Below are 27,549 nucleotides of genomic sequence, written 5' to 3'. Positions count from 1 at the left end.
CTTAAAGTCCCATGACAAAAGTGCTCATGGATACCTTTGTCCTAAGATTTAAGAATTTCTGTCCTTGTCTCTTTGGTGGTTGAACCTAGCCTTGAAGAGCTGAGTCAACTGGCCAGCCCAGGAAAGATGACAGCCTTCCTTATACTAGTATATTCCTAGCTACATTCTAAAATTTAACCACAAGCAAAGGTAGATTACTTTACATCAAAGAAGTTCTCTCTCACACACACACACCCCAACCCTATCAAAAAAGCTTTCTGTTTTATAGCAGAAGAAAACTATCACAAAAAGTCACAATTAGTCAAAATGCAAAGAACCAACCAAGGGGTACCCAGTCCAGTTGATACATGTATAACAGAAACTCCCCACTGAAGGCTCAGGGAACATTGCAGATGAGGGGGCAGATTCTAAGTGTCAGAGGACCAAGAAGTCTGCTGTGAGACTGTGCCTTCTAGTTAGGACAGGGAAGCATCACTGGGAAATCTCAACAACATGGCTGCCTGAACCAGACCTGAACAATGACAACACCAGTTGACATGGCAGCCTAGACTGGGGGAAATCTCATGGGGCCTTACCCTTAGAGAGGAAGCTTTATAAGCAATTAGCAACTGCTAATAGTGGCAGAATTAGTCTTTCCTTGAGAAGAGCCCTTTAATTGGTTCACCAATATTGAATGACTCTGTGTGTGTGTGTGTGTGTGTGTGTGTGTGTGTGTGTGTGTGTGTGTTTGTAACAACAAGGACTGGAGAAGAGGAAGCTAGGAATGGAAAATGAAGGCATGCATGGGAGGGCTAGGAGAAAGAAGGGGGAAATGATGTAATTATATTTTAATTAAGTTAAAAAGAATTTCTGTCCTTGATGCTCATTAATAGTTTTTTTTCATTTTGTCTTTCAGTGCTCATGCGGTCATACAGTAGTTTTAAAATAATAAATTATTTAACGAAAGCAACGAAGGGTAAGTGAGTGAATGGAAACGCATAGAAGGTCTATTGTAGCCATTCTGTATTCAGCCAGGTGCAATAGTTAAACGGTTTGGTGGCACAAGCTACAACTCAGCTGTTCTAAATCTCAAGTTCAAAGCCTTGCCTGGACTGCCCAGTGAGTTCAGGGTAGTGAGTTGTTATCTTAAAATGTGTACCCCGAAAACGGAAAGGAAGAAAGGGCAAGGCACCTAGCTAGAGTGCTTGAGTGAGGTCCTAGGTTCAATCACAATATTGAAAAACTCATAGAAAGACTGTCACAGAGGAGGAGTGTCCCAGAGAGCAACATCAGAGATTAGGGAGAAAAAAAATGTGGAAAGCTTATCAATGTAGGGCGGGATCACTGCCTGACTCATGAAAAGACTCTACAAATTCACGAATGTGCCCTACCTGTCTGGGCACCCAACAGTCGGCCACCCTACTGTCTCGCCACCCAACAGTGGGTCACCCTACTGTCTGGGCACCCAACAGTGGGCCACCCTACTGTCTCAGCACCCAACAGTGGGTCACCCTACTGTCTCGCCACCCAACAGTGGGTCACCCTACTGTCTCGCCACCCAACAGTGGGTCACCCTACTGTCTCAGCACCCAACAGTGAGCCATAAAATCAGCTTATTTTCTATGTCCCTAAGTGATGGCTTTTTGTCATCATTGTCCTATTTCCACAGTGCACAAGGCCACATCCACCATTGTGAAGAGGACTGTGTAGGATGTAAATATTCTGGACCCCGCCCTTGAAGGGATTACTAGAAAACCCTTGAGAGCAGCTCTGCCAGTCAGTGTGTGTGGGCTTGTGGTTTCCCATAGGTGCAGGCGTTTGACTACTTGGTCTCCAGCTGGTGGAGCTGTTTGGGAAAGCTAAAGAAACTATGACACAGACTGTCATAGACAGTTTGAGTCACTGAGATTGGGTGCTGAAGTCTGCTAACTTGACCCATTTTCTGTCTGCTCTCTGATTCTTGACTGTGAGCCCTACAGCCAGTTGCCTCACATGCCAGCCGCCCTGCCATGCCCACTGCGCTGGGCTGTGAACCCTTGAACAGAGAGTTAACTAAGCCCTTCCTCCCTTAAGTCACTTCTTGTTAGCTATCTGGCCATGGCAACGAGAGGAATAAAGGGGTGCCCTACATGAGGGACAGGGAGAAGCAGGAATATCTGGTCATGTGAACATACATGATATGGGTCAGAACCACTGCTCTGTGGTCACGAATCCCATTTTCCTTTTGGACACAGCTACATACTTCTTTTTGTAGTTTGTGGAAGTCATTATTTTTCCTTCTGCATTAGTTGCATCATAGAATATTTTAAAGAAAAAAAAACAATGGGAAAGATTAAATCATTTGATTGACTCACCCAGCGTCACTCACAGCCCAGATGGACTCTAACAGAGCAATCGCTCAGAGAAATTCAGATAGCATCTTTTTTTTTTTTTTCAGTAGAGATAGAATTTCAGACTATGCCCTCCATATCCAGGGCCATGGTTACACTTCAGAGTCATCCCCTGCCTCTATAAAAGAGGTGGGCAGCCCCCCCATCTCCATTCCCCTCTCTTTTACTGAATGCTGTTCAGAACCAGAGATGGTTTTACTCTAACTCACCCCTGCCCCCAGATGGTTTCACTGTGTAACCCTGGTCATCTGGAGCTCACTCCATAGACCATGTTGGCCTTCTCTGTCTCTGCCTCCCGAGCTCTGGGGTTAAAGGTGTGCTCCACCATTGCCTGGCTTACTCTACACTCCCGTGTGATAGCAACCATGGCTGTTCCCACTCCTCCCCTTTCACAGAGCATCCAGTTTCTTAGTTTTGAGGAAAGGTGTGGGAGCTCATGCGTGACTCCGTTTCCATCTGAAGTCATTTCTGACTTAAGCCATTTGAGTTCAAGCCTGCATGCTCTGCCTTTTCCAATAACCTTGAGGGTTATGAGCGACTTCTGATTTAGTCCATGAGGAAAGAACACTCTGTCTAGTAGACAGTGTACTGCTGACGACAAACCTCAGGAACATCAAGATAGAGAGTGAGGCTGCTTCCGAGCAGCGAGCCCATGTTAGTGAGGAGGCTGCTCACCCAAGGACAGGGATGATCTTGTGGTTAGATACTGATTGTCTGTGCTGTGCTTCTCCTGCTTTTGGATATAGGCAAGTTCTGGAATAAACTGGGGCTGTTTGGCTGCATTGGCATGACCAGACAGACCTCCCGATTCTATCCTGTCTTCTGTTTCTTTTGACTTTTCGTTGGCCTCAAAGGTCCGCCATCCAGAAACCCAAAATGACTTTGTAGGAGCTGGCTCCTGCAGAAAGGGATGTCTAGAGAAGGGGAAATGTCTTTTCTTTAATTTGGGATTCAGAGGTCATGACACGAGCTAGACGAGAATTATTATCCCAAGTGATTATTGTGCAGCAGTATTGCAGCAGAACAGCTTTTTGAGCCACAAGTTGGGGTACCTCGGGATGGGGCTCCTGCTGTGGCTTCTGCTGGCTCTGGGACTTGCTGTCTTCCTTTAAGCATGTTACTTCATCTTGGAGGTCTTGGTTCCACCTGAGAAAAACAGATAATAGCAGAAAATACCTTGCAAGGTTGTTTGGAGAGCTGAATAATTGTTAGACGATGGATTTGGTTCTGAAAACTTCCCGGTTTGAAGGAGAAAAACAAGAGCCGAAAAAGCTTTCCAGACCAGGAAAAGCAAAACGACCTGTATTTGCAGTCAAGTGTGGTAAATACCTCTTCCCTGACTCCACTACCTCTGCATGAACTTAAAGGTAAACAGATCCTATCCTGGGCCTCACAGCGAAGTCAGCAAGGGCTTTCCCTGCCAGCTAGCTCCTGTGCTTGCAGTTGCTGGAAAGATTGCTTGACTGTGGGGACCGCTTCACATCCAGAAGCCCAGTCAGCTTCTCCTCGTTCATTTCAAGCCGAATCTAGAAGCATCCCCCAACAGATGCTTGCACTGTTTAGACTAAACGGTGACGGTCTCTCCAGCAAGCCTCTGAGCTCGGTAGTAACTTCCATGGTCGATTATGCAATGATTGCCAAGTAGAAGTAGCTATGGGGCTTGCGTCCTTTGCCTTGCTACTTGTATCCAGATAACGTAGCAAGGAGACCAAATCTCAGTGGACTTCAGACAGCTTGCTCCACGTTGCTTTGTGAGAACTTCTTAAGAGGTTTGCCCAGGAGAGAGGTGATCCTGTCAGCACCAGACCCTTCCTGAGGCAGAAACCCCTCCCTGCGGGCATGCTCAGCTTCCTTGTAGCCATGGCCAGGCAAGAGCAGGCTGCTTCAGTCCTGTTTCCTCTGGCCTTCAGCCAGCACCTTTGTTGAGCAGCAAAACTCTTTCACTGATATTTCTGAGAATCCTAACTAGCTAGATACATTTAATTTGACTCAATATTACCACTTAGAAACAAGAGTGAAAACTCTCCTTCCCCAGTCTGTGCCCCCAAATCTGCCTCTCCTTCCTCCACAGTGCACTAATTTACCGCTGTAACTTATTTTTCATGTGTTCTTTTTAGTTCTTTACAGACAGCAAGAGCAAATATGAAAGTTATTTCATGGTTTTGCCCAAATATACCACTTAGGCACATTCTCCTATATCTTTTGCTTTATGTATTTATGTAGGGGAAGCATCTCCTCATTCTCTTCAGCAGAAACATTTTCCCTTCTGAGAATATGGCCTGTGCCAGCTTCTGCTGATCTGGCAAATTAAAAGAGCATTTGCCAATCTCGCAGTGACTACCATACAGGAGAAGCCCTGCTTTCTCAGCAGTTTGTGCATTTTTCTTAATTAAACCTTGAGGTGTTACCTAATAGGATAAAGTGGCATGCTATTTAGTCGTAATCTGCATTATTATTATTATTATAATGAGTGAGATTAAATCTGTTTTCATTCCTCTGAAAATGGTTCATGTCTTTTGGCCATATTTCTATTAGTCTCTTGTAACAGAAATACTCAGTATTTGGTCTTAGTTTTAACACATACTCATGACCTCTAACAATTTCTGGTAAGCAAGGCATTCCCTGGAATTGTTAAGGAATGCTAATTACATTAAAGTCATACTTCATCATTTCTAGCTACAGAATTCTATGAAAATGTCACCACTTGAAGAAGCAATTATGTAATCTTAATGAATCAATTTTAATTATCAGATAATTAAAAATTGGTAGAAAACATGACACGGCGTGGCAAAATGAAAATAACTCCAGCCAAGTCATGCAATCTTAAGACACAGTTAAAGACACACAGACGCAAAACAAGGCAGCCATCATGCACCAAAAAGAATCAGTAATGTTTATCTATCCCCTCGCACTCTGCCACCAACCTATGCTTTTAAAATCCTCTGTTGACTCTTGCCTCACAGTGTTCAAGGGTCTAGTTCTTGTTTGCTCATCCATCCCGCGTGCCTGAGCGCAAAGAACATACAGCGGTTGACTTCTACCTGGACAATGATCCAGGCACAGCTGTTGGACCTCTGGTGTTCCAGGTAGTCGCGGATCCTCCTGAAGTACGCTTTAATCTGTAACCTAAGGCTCTGCACACTCAAGCTACGGCTCTTCCGCTCTGCTTGAAGTCCCGTGAGCGACTCCACGTATTTCAGCTGTTGGTGAAGCGCCGCTAGGACTCTTTCTATACGGTTTTCCTCCCAAGCACCTGGAGAAATACGCGCCCAGTAGAGGCTGAAGATCTGCTGAAGGATCTCATGCACAACAGCCAGTGCATGTCCCTTTTGGTCCTGGTGACGGCTCACGGCCTGCTGAGGAAGCTGGAAGTTCTTCCTGTGTGCTAGACACGGCAGGACTGGTGAGATGGGCAAAGTTTTCAGTAGCTGTAAACTTTCCCCGTTCACTCTTGATTGGAAGAGAAGCAGTTTCGGTTCTAGGGAGGAGAGAGTGGAAGGAGCCAAGAGCAGCAGCACCATTTCAGGGAGCTGTAGGTGAATCATGGTGAGGGACAGGAGTGCTGACGGCTGCGCTCACCTGGTGAGACTCCAGCTCTAGGAAATGTTGGCCTTCCATGTCTCTCCGGTTCTGGTGGAGGACACTCTTTCTGTTGCCTTTGCTTCCTTGTGTGTCATTTCCCCAAGTTTATGTCTGAGGTTTTCTGGCTCCCATTTCAGGGTTTTTATGGAACACTTCCTTTGCTTTCCCCATTGTGTTGGCTCTTTGAGGAAGTAATGGGAGAGTTGGCCCCACTGTATACTTTTCTTGAGACAATTACAGTTGTCCAGTCTGAACCTCTATTGCTCTCATTATTCATTGCATACAAGGTTTCACTTAACACAATGTGTTTTCTAAATGTTTAGTCAGGCTTAGTAATGTTCTCTTATTGAGAGTAAGCTTTTTTTAAAAGCAGAATTATTTTGTGGAGTATTATTTATCAAAGTCTTAGCAGTACTTAGACTACATTCAGAGGTAAACATTAAAACCCACAGCCTGATAACTTTAAAACTTCAGGTAGAATTGTAAATGTACACATGTATTTGGGCAAATTGATGCAAAAATATGTATCAACCATCTTGGATTATTTTGTTTCTCATCCATTCAGTTTAATATCTAATATTGTAGCTTATACAATAAGATAAAAGTAAAAATTATCCATGTGGTTATAGTCTCATGATAGCAGCAGAGTGTAACAATCTACAAGCCCAATCTAATGGCTACAATGTGTTGTTTCTCTATGAACATATGAAACTGGCAAGTAATGAAATACGTGAGGAGAGATGGATACAGTCGTTTGGTCCATTTTCCCTAGCATAGCTGTCACCCTGGTAAACCAATGAGAACATCTCTACAACAGTAATACCTCTTGAATTACAGATAGCCAGTTCCCCATTGCTAAGATCCTCCATGCATCTCAGTTGTTGGTGTAGCGCAGCTAGGACTCCCTCTATGGTTTCCCTCCCAAACGCCCAGAAGCACATGTGTCTGGAAAAGACTGAAGATCTGCTGGAGGATCTCATGCAGAACAGCCAGTGCATGTCCCAGAAAGGAAGTCTCCAGCCTACCTTCTTAGTCCCACCCCACACACAGTTGTAGAAAGTGTAGTTGAGGGAACCAGATTCCAGAGGAAGTGAAAGTCTCAGTACTCAGTAACACAGGTAGCACTTAAAAGACTCAGGATCTTTAACAAATCTTTAAAAAAAAAATAAATTCTTAATTGAAAAAGTATACTACAGTGCAAATATGGATGTACTTCTGTGTTTCGTAGTTTTGTGACCAAGGAGTAGCAACTTTGAATAAACTGGAAAAAGAAAAGGACTCAGGACACTGTAACACAAGTGTGTTTGCTGATGACGCTCTCTGACGCATCCCCAGGGCTTCTTTAGTGACTATGGTCTACCCGAGGTCCAAATTCCTTCATTTCTCTCTCTCTCTCTCTCTCTCTCTCTCTCTCTCTCTCTCTCTCTTTCTCTCTCTCTGTGTCTCGCTCTTATCTCTCTGTCTTCTGAACCCCTTGCATATTTTGTATCCCCTCTAAAATATCTACTGATGTGAAGCATTTCATCTACCTATCGTACAACCTTCTCAAATTAAAAGCCTCTTAAGAATATAAAACAAATGAGTGTCTTTATTACCTATATTACCATAGTAAATGTTAGTAAATATACATTGAGTGAAGCAATGTGTCCTACCATAAAATAATACAGAATATTAAATCATTGATTATTTCTCTGAAGGCAATTTTTGGGCGAAACAATAAGTGCTAAAAGCAAACACCTGTTAAACATTTATTGTCTCATTAAATGTTTGGATAATGGAGCTAAATAGTCTCAACACAAACCTTTAAATCTTTGATGTGGATCTTTGGGGGGAAAGAATACTAAATGCCAATGAGCTTTTATTTACAGGCAAGGCATTTAATATAATATTTCTCATTATTACTTTTAATAATTTATTTGTCCTAACAGATAAAAATTAACTTTTAGCAGTTTATACTTCATTCTAAAATTAACTTGTTTTAGCCAATTTTGTGGCTTGAATGTAACCTGTCTCCCTAGCTAGTGCCACTATTTTGACCGGACATAGATCCTCTGAGACTTGGGGTCTATCTGATGTACACAGGCTACCAGGAGTAGGCTCTGAGGGTTATAACCTGGCTCTGTTTCCAGCCCCTTCTGTATTTTTAAGCTGCCAGGATGTGATGAAACTGTGCTGCAATCTCCCCTGCCCCCATGCCTTCCTCACTGCCATGCCTTTCTTACCAGGATGGATGAGATACGCAGAACTGTGAGCAAACAGAAGCCCTTATCTAGCTAGGTCGCAAATGTTCTTGTCACTATGAGAAAAGTAACAAAGTAACACACACACACACACACACACACATATATATATATGCACACACACACATATATTAAAAACAATGTTACTCACACACACATATATACAATATAAACAATGTATGTTGAGTGCCATGTGATATTTTAATACATGTATCAAATCAGGGTAAGCCAATCTATCTTCTCATTTATTGTGTCTTTGTGGTAAAAACATTCTAAACCCTCTTATTCGAGTTTTCAGAAATATCCATTACTGTTCTTTGCCACCCTGCTCTTTACCACACCAAGCCCCTGCTCCAGCCTAACTGCAGGTCAGTAGCTGTTTCTAAGTCTCCCTCTAGCCTTACTGCCACCAGCATCCCTAACCACCGTTCTATTCTTTACCTTTCTGAGAGCAGCAATTTTAGCCTCCACATCCGAGGTGCTTGGCTCTCTGGACCAGGTTTATTTCAGGTGGCATAACTATCTCCATTTCCATTCATGCTGTCATAAATGGCATAACTTTCTTTTCTTTAAAAAAAAGATTTAAACAAACAAATAAAAAATAATTACCTGTGTTCGGGTGGTTGGTGGGGTAGGGGGAGTTGTGCGTGTGAGTGCAGGTGCCTGTGGAGACCAGAAGAGGGCGCTGGATCCCTGAGACTGGAGTTACAGGTAATTGTGAGCTGCCTGAAATGTGTGCTGAAAACTGGTCTTGGATCCTCTCCAAAAGAAGTGTGTGCTCCTAACCCCTGAACCATTTCTTTTGCACCTCCTCCTGTTTCCATAAGGCCAAACCATTTGACAGCACATACACAACATTTTACTCATTCATTCATCTGGTGGTGGGGACGCTTGTTTCTGTCCCATGGCTATTGTAATTCTACAGTAAATATAAGAATGAAGACACTGCCTCAGCAGCCTGATTTTATTTTCCTTTCAGCTATACCCAGCAGTAAGTTTACAGAATCACATGGGGGTTCTACTTTCAATGCCTTGAGGAACCCCCCACTGTTTTCTATTTTCAAACTAATTTATATTCTCACCAACTGTGCTAAAGCATTTCCTTTCATGCAGATTCCCTTCAATTTACAATAATAATCTAATGTTATGCTGATTTTTAAACATTTGGGGATTTTCCAGAGAGTTTTGTGTTATTGATTTCTAATTTGAATGTTGTGATTAAAGAATAATTTAATAAAGTTTGAGGTTATTGGTTGTATGCATCAGAGTATGATCTACCTTGGTGGTGTTCCTGGTGAACTTGAAACAATTCTTCTTTTGTAGCTGGGACTGTTCTATAAACGTCAGAGAAACCACGTTCTTGTGATTTAAAGTGTTGAGAATTTCCATATTTTCCTGATGTCGTGTTGTCAAGAAAGAAATCTTAGAGAGTGCCTGCATGAATGTGTGTGTGTGCATGTCTGTGAGAGAGAGAGAGAAAGAGAGAGGGAGAGAGAGAGAGAGAGAGAGCCTTTCCTCACAAACATCATGATATTTCCAGCTGTGATTTTAGATTTGTTTCTCATTCCAATTACATAATGTGTTTAAAACTGCATTATGTATAACACATTTTCAGTTATTATGTAATCTTGATGAGCTGACTAAATTAAAATGTTCTTCATCTTGTTCTGATTCTGTAATTACCTTTTTTCCTGATGTATATTTATGCTTTGTTTTGATTAATGTTTTCATGACTCTCTTTTCTGTGTTTCACTTGTAAACATCCTGATCGGTTTATATTTGAAGTGATTTTTGTTATGTAGCATATACTGAATTTCCTGTTTTGTCTGATCTGACAGCCTTTGATTTTTTTTATCTTTGTGTTTGTGTGTATTGTGTGTGCAAGTCCCGTTCAAGTGAAGGTTTCTTATCTTCTCTTTATTTCCTTTATTTTTTCAAAACAGAGTCTTGCTGTGTATCCTAGTCAGGGCTAGAACATTGCAAAAATCCAAAATGGATGATAATATAAGCATACTATATCTAGAAAAAAATAAATGCAGATTTTTAATATTATAATGCCAACCTAATAAGCTATCTCCCAGAATGTCTAATTGTTACATAGATACAGCAGGGACTATACACTTGCTTGGTATAATTGGCGAAATATCCTTGATTGTATAAGAATCCATTATTTTCCACTTAGTACATTCAAAGCCTTTGTGTGTTTCTTCTGAAGCTCAAGTTTCTCTTACTTGAAAGTACTGTTTTCTACAAGATATCAGACATGGTAGTGGCTTGGGAGGGCTCCACTGGCAGCAGAGAAAGTCACTAATGAACAGGCATGTTTAGAGAACTCAGACCATGTATGGGTACTGGGCACCTGATACACGTAGGCAGCATGGGTGTGTGGGCACGTGTGCACATATGCTTGCATGTAATTAAATGTGTGTGCATAGAGGATCATGTGTGACATTCAGGGCCTTGAGAATGGACTTACCCAGTTGTCCCATGTAAGGACTCTGTTAGGAGAAATTGCTACACACTTAAACTGCACCCAGAAAGGAACAATAGTGAGGATGCAGAAAAGGGTGATGTTAAACATTACTGAATATGACAAAGATCTTTAATAAAAGTACAGAATTAATGATGGTAGCCTGTCTTTAGCTAGCATGAATTTTTATATATCCTTAAATTAATTTGTTGGAGGCTGGAGAGATGGCTCAGCAGTTAAGAGCACTGCCTGCTCTTCCAAAGGTTCTGAGTTCAACTCCCAGCAACCATGTTGTGGTTCATAACCATCTGTAAAGAGATCTGGTGCCCTTTTGAGGAAGAGACCTGGTCAGTCGTCCTCATCAACTTAGACCATGAAACCCAATATGGACAAGTTCAACAAAATCACCATATATGGGCAGCCCATGCATGCTTCAGCATTGTCAGGGCCTAAATTTCTTCTTAAAAATCTAAATTAATTTATTATATGTAGTAGGTGTTTGCTTATGTATTCCCGGTTGCCCAGACTCCTGCAATAATCACACAGAAACTATATTATTTTCAATACTGTTTGGCCAATACCTTAAGTGTATTTCTGGCTAACTCTTATATCTTAAACTAACCCATCTCTATTAATCTCTGTATTGCCATGAGGTTGTGGCTTACTGGCAAAGTTTTGGCATGTCTGTCTCTGGCAGCTCCATGGCTTCTCACTGACTCTGCCTTCTTTTTCCCAGCATTCATTTAGTTTTCCTCGCCTAGCTAAGTTCTGCCTTGCTATAGGCCAAAGCAATTTTGTTATTCATTAGTCAATAAAAGCAACACATAGACAGAAGGACCTCCCACACCATTTCCCCTTTTCTGTTTAAATAAAAAAGGAAAGTTTTCATTTCAACATAGTAAAATTACAGATAACAAAACAGGTATTAGGCAAGATTTACAGTTACAATATTTATATATACTTTATCTTTTATCATAACTAAGAAAAACTATAATTACAACTATTTATTGTTTAACTCCATTGAAGACCCCAGAAGGATATAATATTACCTAAGTTAACAGGAAGTGCATTGTAAGCAGCTTCCAAAGCTCTAGAATTGACACAGACATCTCATTGCCTGGACAGTTACCCAAAGTTCTTCTGTACCATTGGGACATTCATCTTTAGCTTACAGGCCCATAGTATCCAGCAGACTTTTCCATGAAACAGAAAATTTTTAAGACAGCTCCACCTATATTGGCAGTTTGCCAGTCACTTTCTTCTGTGTACTGCAGAATGTCTGGTAGACTCTTTCATGAAGCAGGCACCCTGAAGGATCATCTCACCTTTAGGCAAGTTGAGCAGTCATTTCTCTGTGGGTCCTACATGTTCAGTTCACATAACATATCATCAAATAGTTCAGGCAAGAGCAGTTTTTTGCCCAAATGGCTAGCAAACTCCATAAGGAGCCTCTTTGATGCCCATCTTCCTTTTGAAGTAATTGGTGCTGCCAGAAGCAGATGTGTCTCACTGTCATGAAAAGTCCTAAGTTATTAAAACATTTTAAATGCTGTATTCTGAAGGTCTCTGAAAGACTTGAAGAATACCCATCTAACTAAAATACATCTCTATATATCTAGAAAATCTAACTCCATGACTACAAGCTTGACTATTATAGATGATTATCTAGTAACCTGTGTTTCTTAATTATACATTATGTTTTTAAAAGAGCTTCACAAAATCAATACTTTAATCAAGAGCAGAAATATACAAATAACAAAATTGATCTTAAATTTGTATCAATAAACCAAGATTCATACCAATGCAAATCTCTACAGCAATTATATAATTATATTTATACTTCACTTCAATATTTCCATGAGTTACTTATCATTACCTTTTACCGAAAAGTATACTGGTTTTTATTAAAATTCTAATATGCTCTGTGTTTAAAATATAAGAAAAATAGTTCTGATTGGTGAAGAAGGCATTTAAACTCAGCCTAAAGATGGTGGCATAGCATATGTTACCTGGAGTCTAATGTCTGGTCCTCAATGGACAAGTAAAATAATGAGGTTTTAGCATCTACGAAACTGGGTGATGTCATGTAATCAATACATTAACACACTGCATGAGTTGGTTCCTGAACAATCACTAATCACTTTGACACATATTAAGATCCTCATTAGTTAACACTTCGATTTCTATCCTGAACAACACTGACAGCTATCTGTTTTCTGGCCATCCACTCATTATCACCTGCTCTCCCTTTGGGAGCTGCTGTGGTTAAACATATCCTGACGTCTCTGCCCATGCTCAGAGCTTGCATTTCCAACCATATTCATATCTGTGCCACATCTACTGCCCCACTCAAAGCTATTTATACCTCACCTTTACTTAGTCTTAGTAATCATTTTAAGCATGGTCATTTGTGCCAACAATGTCAATGCGTTCCAGGCCACTTTTCTGAGCAAATACTTGCAAATATTTAACTATTTATCTACTGTAGGATTTCAGAGTGGGAAGTGATCTTAATGACATCTGATCTCTGATTCCCTCTCCCTTTTTCAAAAATTCAGTCATGCTTTAAAATATTGCGCTGAAGTTGGAGAGGGGCCCATACTCTTGGAGTTCAAAAAGGGGGAGGTAAGAGTCCTTATGAAGAGATAACAAGTCACGAGACATTAGGGCCTTAGAAGAACAAGACACATGTGGAGGGATACCTTCAGCAGGACCATCGATCATAGATCACGGGTGTCTTGTAATCTTTCAAAGTCATGACAAAGACCCAGAAACAGTCTCAGACTAAAAAGCAAAGGATGTGACAACCAGATATGAACCATTACGCTGCACAGAATGCCCTGGAACTAGAGAGATAAAAGTAAACATGGAGACTGGTTCTGCATGATCCAGGGTCACTGCCAAGTTCCCAATTTGGTGAGTCATCACAGCTGTATATGGGGGAATAGCCTGATGGCAACACATATACGGTAGTATTGAAACATTACCTCCAGTGCGCACACTGAAGTGGTTTTGAAAAGAATGGTCTTTCTGCTGTATGTTCAGATTTTTGTAGTCACTTCAAAATTGAACACAGGGTATGTGTATAGATTTTAAACTAAGTAATGGCTATTGGAGATGTGATCACTGAGGCCAACTAGGCTAGGGGATCTTTTTCTCTACACTGCTTATCATCCTCACCTTTCAGCAGTTTTAATTTAGGCCAAGATTGGCAAACACAGAGTGAAGATGAAGGCCGCCACTCTCCATTAAAAGTATAACACGATGTGTGAATGTGTCAGCTATAGCGTGTGACAGGTGAGGTTTGAGTCTCACAGATTTCACTTGCTTGAATGCCGTCTTGGGCAAGCTCGTAACTTGCCTGTGTCTTGATAGCATCAGTGTTAGCACAAGGACGATGGTGGTATCTCGTGGAATGATTATGAAATCTAAGACAACCCAGTTGATATTCGAGTATAGTGTTGTGCATGGCCCATGCTTAATTAATGCTATTATGTTATTTGTGCTAACCGTGACATTATTGGTAGAGTATAGCAGTCTTCTCACTGAGCTATGAATAATTAGTTTCCACATATTCTGCAGCATCCCCTTATTAATCAGCCACAGATAGAATTAAGAGGATGTCTATTTATTTCAGTTCTTTCAGTAAATATCATTCAAAAGAAACAAGGACCAGAACTAGAAAGCAAAAACCTGTACTGTTCCCCATGATTTTAAACCATGCAACAAACTTTCGCTGATTAGTTATTATGTTCTTGGCTCAGTTCCAGGTTTTTTCAGTGAGTTAGGCACAGGGCTCTCTAAATGGAATCTAACTAGACGATAGTGGTCAGAGGGTGGAAACGGTCAAGCATAAGCAAATTATACAGCATATTAAAAATTAAAATATTCCAGAATAGTTGGGAGCACCTTTACTTTTCAAAGTCACGAGCTCCTGGCTGTGAAATTCCCCACTCATAGAATGCTAAGAAAAATTAGCCTTTGAGGAGCACTGGGAAGCAGCATTACTCATGGAAAGCGGGATACTAAGACTGGAGGGATCAGAAGTGCTTGAAGACGTTTTAGAGTTAATGACATAGACATCATTAGTGATACTGATGAATAGAATTTTCTAGAATATTAAGGGTAGAAGTCACATTTCAATGTTTACAAAAAGAAATGGAACAAGACAGGCTATGTAAACAAAACTTTGATCACTGCACAGAGGAAAAAATTAAATGGGAGCAGGAGTGGAAACCTTTGATTTCTTTTATAAAAATTATTTATCTTTATTTTATGTATATTGGCATTTTGCCTGCATGGATGTCTGTGTAAGGATGCTGGATCCCCTGGAACTGGAATTACAGACAGCTGTGAGCTGCCGGGTGGGTGCTGGGAATTCAACCCAGGTCCTTTTGAAAAGCAGCCCGTGTTCTAACCGCTGAGCAATCTCTCCAGCTCTAATTTTCATTTTTCATAGTGGTCAAAATTCTGTCTGAAGAAAGGAAACACATGTTGATGAGATTATTTTCTTCCTAACACACATACTTTCAAGTAAAAATATGAAAATAATAGCCAAAATTGAGAATATATTACCTACTAGACATTAGAATATATTACTAATAGAATATATTAGAATTAAACACTTCTCAAAGAACTTTATGCCTCTGGTATCTGTCACTTCTTTTATTTTCCCTCCAGTCATTAGAATTCTTCAGTTGAATACAATATAACAATACAGACTCTATTAACATATCTGAATTATGTTGGAAGTAGCCCAGATATTAAGGAAAATATTTTTTCAACAGATATTCCATCCTGGAAAAATTAAAAGAGCCAAGTTTTTAAAAGACAACTGTTAAAAGATGTAAGTACTAAATGATAAAGGCAAACATGTCCACTACGGTCTGAGCATACATCATCATATGGCCAGGAGTGAAATAGGGAGATGCACAGAGAAATAGGAAGACAGTGTGAAATGAGGTAGAGAAAAGAGAGGAATGAGACTCTGGGCACAGCTTAAGATGGATTCTCAGTAGATCAAAAAAAAAGTTAATAACTGTCTGCGTGCTTTCAATCACCAGCTGCATCCAGTGTTTAATGATGATCGTCTTCTTTTTCATAGTCGACAATTCATCTTGACTGAACAAATGAACTAAGTGACACTTAATACTTATGCAAGAATAAAGCGATTATAAGTTTTTATTTATGTCATCCACACAACTACCCTGTGAACGATGATTATTACCCTATGCACAAATATAGAAACTCAAATGCAAGCATAATAAATCCAAATACTGCATGCATTACTAACAGAATACATATGTTATTTCTAAATCTTATGATGTTATTGGAAGATAGTCCTTATGAAAATATGATTGCTTTTAAAAATGAAAATGTAAACACACACACACACACACACACACACACACACACACACACACACACACACACACTGATTAGAAAAGCTAAATCGTGGTTTCAAAGAGCCAGCTGGTTCTTCTATCTCATTCTGGGCATGAGGAACCAACAGGTCAAAAATTATACTCCCACTCTAAACAAATGGAGACTCAGACAAAATATAGGACGTATCTATTTTCAGCTATTGGATAGTAGCCAGGGTAAGACAGAAATCCCGAGAGATGGAAGTCAGTGAGGCTATCTGCCTGGGGAAATTTCTCGACTGTGGTGCCAGGAGGAGGAACATCCCTCACAGAGTGAAAGAGTCTGGGAGGTGAAACTAGACTACCCGATGGAGAGGGAGCTATGAGGAGAGTTCCCAACACCCTCCTCAGTGCCTCCGTGGTTCTCCAAAGGACAGTAATGCAGCAACACCTCAGGGAAGAGACACAGAACCCAGCAAATGGAACCTTCAAAGAAAAGAATTCTAGGGGAATTTTAAGATAAACACAGTCAATTTTGAGCTTTCTCAAATTCCCACAGCCACAGGGAAGAAATCTTGCTGATTACAGAGAGAATTATGTAAAGATTCCCCGAACAACATATTAAGTGTGAGACTAAATCCTAAAATAAAGTCTACTCTAACACTGTCCTAGCAGGGCTTAAGACCAATACTTTACAGAACCAGGGATGCACAGCTAATATATCTGCCTACCAGAACAAGAGCTAGCATTTTATTACAAAAAAAAGTCTAGCACATAAAACATCAAAGTTTAGTTTATTAAATGCCTGGCATAATAAAGACTACTGAACTGTGATGAAAATAAAATGTGACCTGTAATCAGGAGAGTTACTTAATAGAGTGTGTGCTAGAAATGATGAACTTATCACACTGCAATGTCAAAATAGCTTTCTTTGGGGGAGGTGCCATTTTGCCTTCCTTTTTTAATTTTATTTTTTTTAAAAAAAATAAAACAAACTATGTTTTTTTTTCATTATACATACCAAGTCAAGTTCCCATTCCCTCCCCTCTTCCCACTCCCTCCACATACCCCCCACCCCACCCCTATCCACTCCTCAGAGATGGATAGGTGCTCTGGGGGAAGGTTCAAGGCCCTACCTACAATATCTAGGCTAAGTAAGGTATCCATCCAAAGAGATGGTCCCTACAAAGCCAGTACATGCAGTAGGGATAAATTCTGGTACCATTGTCAGTGGCTCCCTCAGTCTGCCCCAGGCATGCAACTGTTAACCACATTAGTTTGGTCCTATGCTTGTTCCTTCCCAGTCTGACTGGTGTTGGGGAGCCCCCATTAGCTGAGGTAGACTGTTTCAGTGGGTGAATCCATCATGGTCTTGACCTCTTTGCTCATATTCCCATTTCTCCCACTCTTTAACTGGACTTTGGGAGCTCAGTCCAGTGCTCTGATGTGAGGCTCTGCCTCTGTTTCCATCAGTTGCTGGATGAAGGTTCTATGGTGAAATTTAAGATATACATCAGTCTGACTACAGGGCAAGGCCATTTCGGGCTCCCTCCCTTCTATTGCTTAGTGTCTTAGCTGGGGTCATCCTGTGGATTCCTGGGAATTTCTCTAGAGCCAGGTTTCTTGCTAACCCCATAATGACTCTCTCAATCAAAATACCTCTTTCTTTGCCCTCATCTTTGTCCTTCTTCCATCTCAACTATCCCTTTCCCTCAAGTTCTCCTCGCCTCACCCCTTCACCTCTCTTCTTCCCCTTCCACTCTCCCGTCTACAAATGTACTCCAAATGTTCAAAAACAAACAGGAAATTGGGTATAGACACAATGAAAAGAGGAATGGAAACTGACTAGTCAGAACCAAAGTGAGGGGCTTGAGAGGTGGCTCAGTGGTTAAGAGCACTTGCTGCTCTTGCAGAGGATCTGGGTGAGTTCCCCAGCACCCTGTAGCAGCTGATAATCATCTGTAACTCCAGTTCCAGGGCATCTGATGCCCCTTTTCTGACCTCCAAGGGCATGTGGTACACATATATACATGTAGGCAAAACACCAATACACGTAAAAATAAAACATAAAACAAAACTTTAACAAAGAACCAAGAAGAAACTCTAAGATTTGGAAAGTGGAATATCTGAACATGTTGCTAGATAGGATTAATAGCCAAATGCAGCAGAGACAATGGGACCATAGGTAGAATGGAAACCCATGAACTCTAAAGTCTTTTGTTTTTCCACAGTTCTTCATACTTTACAGGGTTATTTAAAACTTTACAGCCACCAACAAAGTACTCATTCAGCCAGTCAGAGGGGCTAGGAGTAGAGGGGCATATATAAACCAATAAAGGGAAAAATGATTTTAAATTCAAAATACCTCAGTGAATATGCACAAATCTGGAAAAACAAAAAGGAATAGAAAGGACCACCTCACAACCAGTGTGATGATGGAGTGCGCAGGGAAGAAAGAGATATTATTCCATTTGGTAATATGGCCATTAATCTTTCTCAATAGCTGATGGGGGGGGCAGAAACTATCGAATAAAATCAAGGAAGCAAGTGTGTATCTCTGACAAGCAGGCTCAGAGAGAAGTTGTAGTGCCTTCTGAAGGAAGCGGGTGGTCCTAGCTGCCAGGAGGGTTTTCTGGTCTAAGTATCAGGGCACATCACTATAAAGCCAGCAGATTTGATGACCCAAGGAAGGTATACATGGATGAATACGACTCTTCTGACATAAGGAGGTTGGCAAGCATTCTAGGTGGGAGCCATGTAGAGTATGTCAGTTTACCTGGAAAAAAAAAAACGACAGTCAACTTTATACTGGGATGGATACTTTTTATTTTTATTTTTGAAAGATAAGAATACTTCAGAAAGATCTTGGCTTTTACAGAGACACAAAATTCATGAAATCCACTCAGACATTTGGAAAATTCATACACTTTAGTAGGCTTTGTTTAAAAAAAAAGCAAAAAACCAAAAAACATTCTTATAATGATTTTGCAATACAAACACAAGGAGATAATACCTATTCATTGCCAAATATTGGTAATTTAATGCTTACCCCCACCCTGTAGAGTCCTTTCTCCTGTACCCCTTACTCCTCCTTTTGGGAGGAACTAAATAAATTTCCCACCAGCCTCTGATGCTTTTTTTTGTGTGTGTGTGTGACTTCTTCCTTTCTTGAAAAAGAAAAAAAAAGACGTTTGAGGAATTAAGAGAGACAACCACAGAGAAATTGCTGGAACCTCTGAGCACTTTGTCACATCTGGGATTCATTAATGTGTGCTTCAAGAAAGAACTCAGTTGTCTGCATTTGTTAGTAGAACAAAAGACAAAAAAAAAACCCCAGAGCAGACTATGAAATATTAAAAAGTCCTGACCTTTGCTCCTTACCTTCTTAACTAGGCTAGATTTTTCAAGGTTCTAAGCAATGACCAAGTGACACCTAAAACCAATACTGCATACCTTGTGTAACCACTGGAAATCAGATTGCAAGGCCAGTACCTGACCTGGCCCAGAGATTAATGAGTTTGCTGAACAACGAAGTCTGACTACTTGGTCACACCTTTTTCTTGGCACAATCAGCAGCCAGGATGAAGGCTGACTGGGGTGGAGGCTATGACCTAAAATGGTCAATGAAAACGCTGAGATCATGTGTATCTTATCAACAGACCAGATAGGAAGCTGTCCAAATGACCTTTGGATCACCATACTAGGAGCCCAAGCTCATGTGAACACCAGGTACTGTTGTGAACTAACAGAATTCCTGTATCATATAGACAAGGTACCCTTCCACACAAACAAATGCAAATAGAGCCAAGGCAAGGTATGGCTACTGAAAAACTTACAACGAATTTAATAAGGTAGAGTGCTAATCTGTAAATGTCTTTGTGACCACTACAAATCTGTGCCTGGAGCTTTCAGAAGGAGTGATTGAACACAGTTATTTAAATTCAAGTTCATTTTTTATACTGGGTTTAATTGCATTTGTTGACATTGGGCCAACTTATCTTCATGATCAACTTCCTAAGGGCATCCTTGCTTGATGTCATCGGTTGGTATCAGATTTACTTTGACTTGCCTAGGAAGTCATGAAACCCAATCTGTGCGCGTCTAGTCACATTGAAAGGCAAAAAAGGAGACCATTCTAAAGACTGCTGTTGAGTGTGGCCCCTCTTGAAATTCAAGAGATGATGGCGTAGAAATGGTAACACACACCCAACAACAGGCAGTAATTGGGACACGGGTAGAGTAAGCTGGGAAGCTGTAGGGTCGTTGATAAGCATCTTGTATGGTAATAAGGTTCTCCTCTGTAGGGCAAGAATAAAGGTTCTTAACAAAATCTCACACACGGAAACAAATGTCTTCTTTGTCACTGTGACTGTGTAGAGGATACAGGCAGGCAGGCCCCATAATGGAACCATTCATACGCCCTGGGAATATAAATGAGCTGCTTCCTATTCATTGCACCCATCCTGAAGGTCAAAACAAGATTCACATCACTCTGAAATAAACCAGCTCCTAGCTGGAGGTGTACGGCTGACTTTCAAGATTGTTTGCTTACAAATGTTCTTCAGGCCTCAGGGTTTTCTTTTCCCCTTTGGAATCAGCAGTGTAAATACTGAAGCACGAAGAAGAAAATGAAACCGCCAAAGAAAATAATTTGTAGAACCAGCAGCTGAGCATGGAGGCGCACGCCTGTTAAACAGCACTTGGAAGGCTGAGACAGGAAGATCTTGAATTGAAGGCTAGCCTCGAATGGGCAGTATGCGCATGCGCACACATACACACATTCACATACACATGCACGCACACACACATGCACATGCACACATACATGCACAGGCATGACACACACGCACATGCACACATACATGCACAGGCATGAAATAAAGAAGTAGAGCAGGAAGAAGTTACTATGCAATGGCTAATATTAAGTACTGAAATAGAAACTATCGCAGCACTTCATTTTGAAGGTTGTCATGCAAACTTCTCAGATGGTGTAATTAACACATTTATGGTCATATCCTTTGGACTTTCTCATTACCTTTCCACCTGGCAAAAGAAAGGTGGTTTTTGTATGTGTTGGGGGGGAAGGTTGGGATAGGCGAGTGTCCGTGCATGCATACATGTGGAGGTCCGAAGCAGACACTGAGAGCCTTTATCATAGTTTTTGAGAGACACTACTTGCAGTTCATCAATTAGTTAGCCTGCCTTTCCAGAAAGCCCCAGGTAGCCTCCTGTTTCTGCTTCCCCAGGGCTGGGATTACGGCTTTCACTGCCATTTCAGGTTTTGTATGTGTGCACCGGGGTTCTGAACAAAGGTGCACATGCTTCTGCAGCAGGGATTTTTACCAGCTCAGCCATCTTTCAGGCCCCAGTGATTATTTTCGTTGTTCTTTTCTTTTCTTCCCCTTCCCTAATTATTTCATCTCCTTCCCTCCTTCCCCTCCTCTTTTTCCCCCTCCCCTCCCCTCTCTTCTTCTCTCCTCTCCTTTCCTTCTCCCCTTTGTCTTTTAGACAGTCTCATTTAGCCCAGGATGGCCCCCATGTAGCTGAGGTAGCCTTAACTAGCTGATTATCTAGCCTCTACCTAAGACTATAGTCATCTGTTACCCCCTTCTCTTCCTTTTAAGGAATACACTGGCAGACCCGTTCATATTTAGAAATCCATACAACCAGTGAGAAAAGACACTCATGTGCACGGGAGCCAGATGGGTGCTAGAAAGGGAGGCGCTGAGATTGTAGCTCAGTCGTAGGATATCTGCCTCCCATGTATGATGCATTGGGTTCCGTATCCAGTACCACTAAAGCCAAAGGTGGTAGGTTCAACGGAGTTTGTAAGTTTTTGGAGTATAGGACAATCAATCACTTTTTAAAAGAAAGGCAGTGGAAACTATCCTAAGTGCCTGAAACTTTAGATGATTTGTCATTTTGTTGGTCAGATGCTGCATTATTAAAACCATTGGTTCAGATTCAGTGGAGCAAAGCTTTTATAAACCCAAGCTAAGTGCTTTTTCTGCTGACATTAAATAATGGGATTTTCCTAGATCGTATACAAATAAGCTAATGGAAAGAGCTGTGTAAGTTGTGAGCATTCCCCAGCATAAAATTGTCTCAAGCCACTGGTGTGAACAATGGCTCGTAAATTTTGGCTTCTTGAGGTGATATCTGATTTGCGTATAACATACAATTAAGTGTGTCACAGTAATAATTCATGATGTTCAGCTTACAGTGCCATGACCGCTGGATGTATTCGTTCCCTTAAAGAAGCCAGAAGACAACAGACGAGGAAATTGATTTATTGGCCGGAGTGTGACATAGGGCTCTGGAAGAAAAAGCAAGGTATCTAGGCTTGCTTTTCCACTTGGGACTTAAACTGAGGGCCATTGGATGTCATCCACGGAGTTAAAGAGCATCATGTCCTTGGTATTCTTTTCTTTCTTTTATATTTATGTATTATAGCATCATTGTTATTATATTTACTATTGAATGGCAGAGGCATGGCGTGTGAGGTTGTGCAGCCTTTATGTGGGCGTGTGTACATCATGACACACATGTGGAAGTGAGAGGACAACTGGCTTTCTCCATCTACCTTCATGTGGGTTCTAAGAATCAAACCTGGATTGCCAAGACTGCTTGGCTGAGCCATCTTACTGTTCACGCATGAAGGTCTCGCTTTAGTGTGTGATACACAATTAATTTTGACACTTTTTTATTTATTTAATTTTTTAATTTTATAGACCAACCCAAGTTTCCCCACATCCACTTCTTGGAGCAGGGAAAGGCCTCCTTAGACCTCAGAGGGGGAATCTGGCATACCAAATTGAGGCAGGACCAAGCCCATCGCCCCATATCAAGGCTGAACAAGGTATCCCACCATAGGGAATGGGCTCCAAAAGGCCAGTTCAAGCACCTGGTATAAGTCCTGGTCCCACTGCCAGGGCACCCAAACAGATCAAGCCGTATAACTGTTGCCCACATTTAGAGGACCTAATTAAGTCCCATGCAGGTTCCATAGCTGTCAGTCCAGAGTCCTTGAACTCCCACTAATACATGTCAGCTGCCTCTGTGGTTTTCACCCATCATGATCTTGACCTCTCTTGCTCATATGATCCCTCCATCTCTTCAACTGAACTCCAGGAACTCAGTTCACTGCTTGACTGTGGAGACTTTTCTGGAAGACAGTGTTACCGTGCTACCATTAATTCCTCTTTATGTTCTGCCCAAAAGAAACATGTTTTTTTTTAGAAAGCTTAGTGTGTAGACAGAAGTATCAGTTCCACCTGGTCCAGTCCTGCTGTCATTTAGTCCCAAAGAAACACACAGGGGCTTATATGAATTATAAACTGTTTGACCTATTAGCTCAGGCTCATAATTAACTAGTTTTTCAAATTTAAATTAACCCATAATTCTTGTCTATGTTTATGCTTGGTCCTTTTCTCAGTAAGGCTTTCTTATCTTGCATCCTCTGTGTCTGGTTGGCAACTGCACCTCTGCCTTTTCTCTTCCCAGAATTCTCCTAGTCTGGTCACCCCACCTATACTTCCTGCCTGGCTACTGGCATATCAGTGTTTCATTACACTAATACAAGTGACAAATTTTAACAGTATACAAGAGCATTATCCCACAGCACTGTTATATTAAAACCTTGTTAGTAAAAAAAAAAGTTTTAAAGGCCATAAATCCTTATTTTACTTGACAAAAATTCTGATCGTCATTTCAACCACAGTGTGTAGAGGGGAGAGACCTAACAGCAGTGACCTTATCCCTAAGAAACCAGTTTTAAGAGTTATCACTCTTCTTGGTCTTGCTGAGAAAACAAGCAAGTCGTTAACTTTTAGATTCTCTTATAATTTTATCATGTCCTAAAAGGAGCAAGGAATAAAACCCACATATCAGAACACACTAGCAAGGGATTATAAAAAAAATGGCTGGAGACAAAATAAATGCCAAATAAAGGCTGTTGCTCACCACTGCTTTCTAAAGCTCAGTCTATGTTTAAAACGTGAAGATAGTAAGGGAATGCTAAGATCTGATTCTAAGGGCAGCCTCTGCATATATAGTGTAACCTAATGAGATTCTCAGTGTTGCACAAATGGAACAGACCAAAATTTTAAAATTTTAGAAATATCACAGAATATGAAGCCCATCGACTAGAGAAATCTTCCTTCTTTAAAGACTCTTTAACTTGTTCACCCAGTAGATCACAGAACAAAACTCCACTTGCAGCTTGAGTCAAAAGAACATGCCTTACTGACCAGGCGTCCTATGAGAAGATGCAAGGCTTCTTTTTCTTCTGACATGATTTATCAACAGTGTAAGTGATCAGGCAAAGGGTGGTGAAAGAAATGGTAAGCATATGAAATCGGGAAATCATGTGGGTTCTATTGGGAAATGTAAGGGAGAGAGACAATGACTGTAAGATTTAAGGCTCTGCGTCATCAGTGATCCTAAAGATGTCGCTTTGGTTCTTGATGCCTTCTACTTGCATGTCTTATGAGTTCATACACTGATTATGTTATTGTCAAGGAAGCCTGAGACAGTATCTGATCCTTAAACTATATAGATATAACTAAAATAGCTTATGAAAGAAACTACTCTTGGAGAGCCTGGCCAAGGAAGTAGCTTCAGTATTTCATGTGCATGCGTGTTCATATTGGAAGTACTTTTGGAGACAAGGTCTTATTATGTGACCCTGGATGGCCTGAAACCTGTTATGTAGACCAGAGTGGCCTCGAACACATAGATATCTGCCTGACTTGCCCCTCCCCCAAGTACTGGAATTAAAGGTGTTTCTACGATTTCCAACCTTAGAGGTATTTTATATATTAAACAGAATTTTTGGTTATCAGATACTGACTAAATATATTATAATGCAAACCTGTGGCCAGGCAGGAACTATAGGTGGGGTGAGCAGGCAAGAAGTAAAGGCAGAGTGACAAGAACAGAACCCAGCTGCAGAGGAAGCAAGATGAGAAGGCTTCACTGATAAAAGGTACCAAGCCATGTGGCTAGTGTAGTCATGAATAATGGGCCAATTTAAGTTGTAACCATTAGTTAATAAGAAGCCTGAGCTAATAAGCCAACAAGTTTATAATTAATGTAGTAGATCTCTGTGTATTTCTTTGGGACAAACTGTGGGACTGGGTGGGACAGAAACGTCTGTGAACAAATGTGGAAACCACACAGTTGCTGTGGGAGAAGACCTGACCACGTCTTTTATGTCTCTGGGGCCCATGCACAAAGAGAAAGTAAAGAATTTGGAACTGTTGACTGGAGAAGTCCTGGTAAATAAATCTCAGTGGGCCATTCTTGTGGGATTTTGGAAGTGTAGGATACTCAAAAAAAAAAAATGCAAACAGTGGAGAGAACAAGGAATCTCTTTGGAACTGGGCTAGAAGTAATTTGTGTTACAGTCTGCCATGGAATTTGCTTTTATTCTGTCTGTAGCCTAAGAACTTGAGTTGGGGCTGAATTCAAAAGTATTGGACTGATTCGTTTTGCTTAGAAGTTTTCAAGACAGGAAAACATGCAGGCTCTATCCTGGTTACTGATAATTTTCTTTATTACACTTTCTTCTTCAAAAGAAAGATTAAATATAATATCTCCATTAATTCTTTGAGGATTTCACACCCTATATTTTGACCATATTCAATTCTGCTCCTTCCCTTACCTACAGCTCCACCCCTGCACCTTACCAACCAAACTTGTATCCTCTTTTTTGTTTTATAATCCATGGAGTCCAACCCATCATTGCTCTTATCCAAGTCTACAGTGGGGACCAAGTGAAGCAGAAAGACAAGAAAAACATGCAGTGTAAGCACATTCTCTCTCTTGTGTGGGTCCTAGCTTCACAGTTCAGATTTATACATTCAACTTGGAATGGCTGTAGAAGTCAGGGAGCAAGAAACTGCCATACGAGGAAGAGGACAAGAAGCCTTGAGTGGTGGAGGGGATAGTAGAACATGTAATGTGAAATATTAGTAAGAGAGAATACTGGGAGTTAAAAAGTGTAAACAGGGATAGGGTAGGAGGGAAAGGAGAAGTATGCGTATGTGTGTGTGTGTGTGTGTGTGTGTGTGCGCGTGCACACACATGTATGTGTTTTTAATCAAAACTAGGGATGTATGAAAAATATCTTATGAAAACTCAATACTCTGTAAGTTAATTAAAATTATAATTAAGAAATAAAAGTAATTCAAACAGAGCTATTTTGCATGGGTGATAATAATGCTGCTCCCCAAAACATGGCTGATTAAACGAAAACCTCAGTGCCAGGCACAGGACACCTCGTATGAGTGGTTAGTCACAGAGGCCCCAGAGGTCCTAGAACAATGTAGATGATTGCCCTTGCTCTTGGTAGCTCTCTAGGCCTAGAGTGTAAGACTCTATTGTGAAAGGTCAGCTATTAACTGGCTATGCTCCTGTTCTTCACTTTGGGAATGGGATTGCTTGTTCAATGACACTGCATATTGCAAATAGAGAACTTATTTTTTGACTCTATACGGGCACACAGTTAACAGATTATTGCGATCTTCACAGAAAGACCTGTGAATTTTGAACAATGTGCAAACTTCTAAGACTTTGAGGAATTTCAGAGATGGACTAAGTACATTTTGCATTATGAGATAAAAATGAGACCGTATGGGCAAGGGACAGAATGGTATGATTTAATGTGTTTTAGTTGACAAGGGATGGGGTTGTGGTGGTATCTTAGCTTGCTTTCTACCTTTGTGGAAAGCACTTGGGGAGAAAAGGGTTTATTTCAGCTAATAACTTATAGTCCATCTTTAAAGGAAGTCATGGCAGAAACTCAAGCAGGAGCCTGGAGGCAGGAACTGAAGCAGAAACAACGGAGGAACATTGCTTACTGACTTGCTCTTCATGGCTGGCTCAGCCTGCTATTTAATAAAGCCTGGCACTGCCACTGCCGTTAGTGAGCTGAACTTGCTTACAGCAATCATTGCACATCAACCATTAACCAAGAATATTCCTCACAGACTTGCCTACTGTCTAATTCGACGGAAGCATTTTTTCCAAATGACATTTACTCTTCCCATATGAGTCTAGTTTGGGTCAAGTTGACAAAAATCTAATCACAAGATGGTTAATCTTCAAGGCCAAATTGACTAGGTTTATAATCACCATGGCAATGCACCTGCAGTGTAGCTATGAAGCTATTTCTAGAGAGGATTAACTGAGGTAGGAAGGCCCACCCTGAATGTGGACAGCACCATCCCCTGGGCTGGGATTCTGAAGGGAACACAAAGGAGAAAGACATGGGTAGCTGCATTTCTCTCTCTCTTTCCTAGGTGCAGATGTCACATGATCAGACCTCATACTCATGCATCCACGCTTGTCCCAAAATCATGGACGGTATCCTCTTAAACTGCAAGCCAAAACAAGCTTCCACTCTTAAGCTGCTTGTCAGAAGTTCAGGCACAGCAATGAAAAAAAGAAAAACAACCAATGCCTGAGTTTATTCAAGCTGCTAGAGAACTTTTAACAGGCTAAATCAGCCATGTATTAAGACT

General features: G+C 41.0%; 1 protein-coding gene across 1 annotated transcript; it reads right to left on the bottom strand.

The window, feature by feature from the left end:
* Positions 1-2,405: 2,405 nt before the first annotated feature.
* Positions 2,406-6,118, bottom strand: Ifne (interferon epsilon). Its single transcript, XM_085686242.2, has one exon. The coding sequence runs from the start codon at positions 5,912-5,914 to the stop codon at positions 5,336-5,338; it is 579 nt and encodes a 192-aa protein (XP_085542368.2). The 5' UTR covers positions 5,915-6,118; the 3' UTR covers positions 2,406-5,335.
* Between the last annotated feature and the right edge of the window lie 21,431 nt (positions 6,119-27,549).

The sequence above is a fragment of the Myodes glareolus genome, chromosome 3 (assembly GCF_982192425.1).
Source record: "Myodes glareolus chromosome 3, mMyoGla1.1, whole genome shotgun sequence".
NCBI classification, from domain to species: Eukaryota; Metazoa; Chordata; class Mammalia; order Rodentia; family Cricetidae; genus Myodes; species Myodes glareolus.
Note: the sequence above shows the minus strand (reverse complement) of the source record. Positions and strands in the feature narration are given on the sequence as shown.

Bases quoted from the DNA above. Each gene is read 5' to 3' on its own strand.
- Ifne (XM_085686242.2), bottom strand. From the start codon at position 5,914: ATGATTCACCTACAGCTCCCTGAAATGGTGCTGCTGCTCTTGGCTCCT.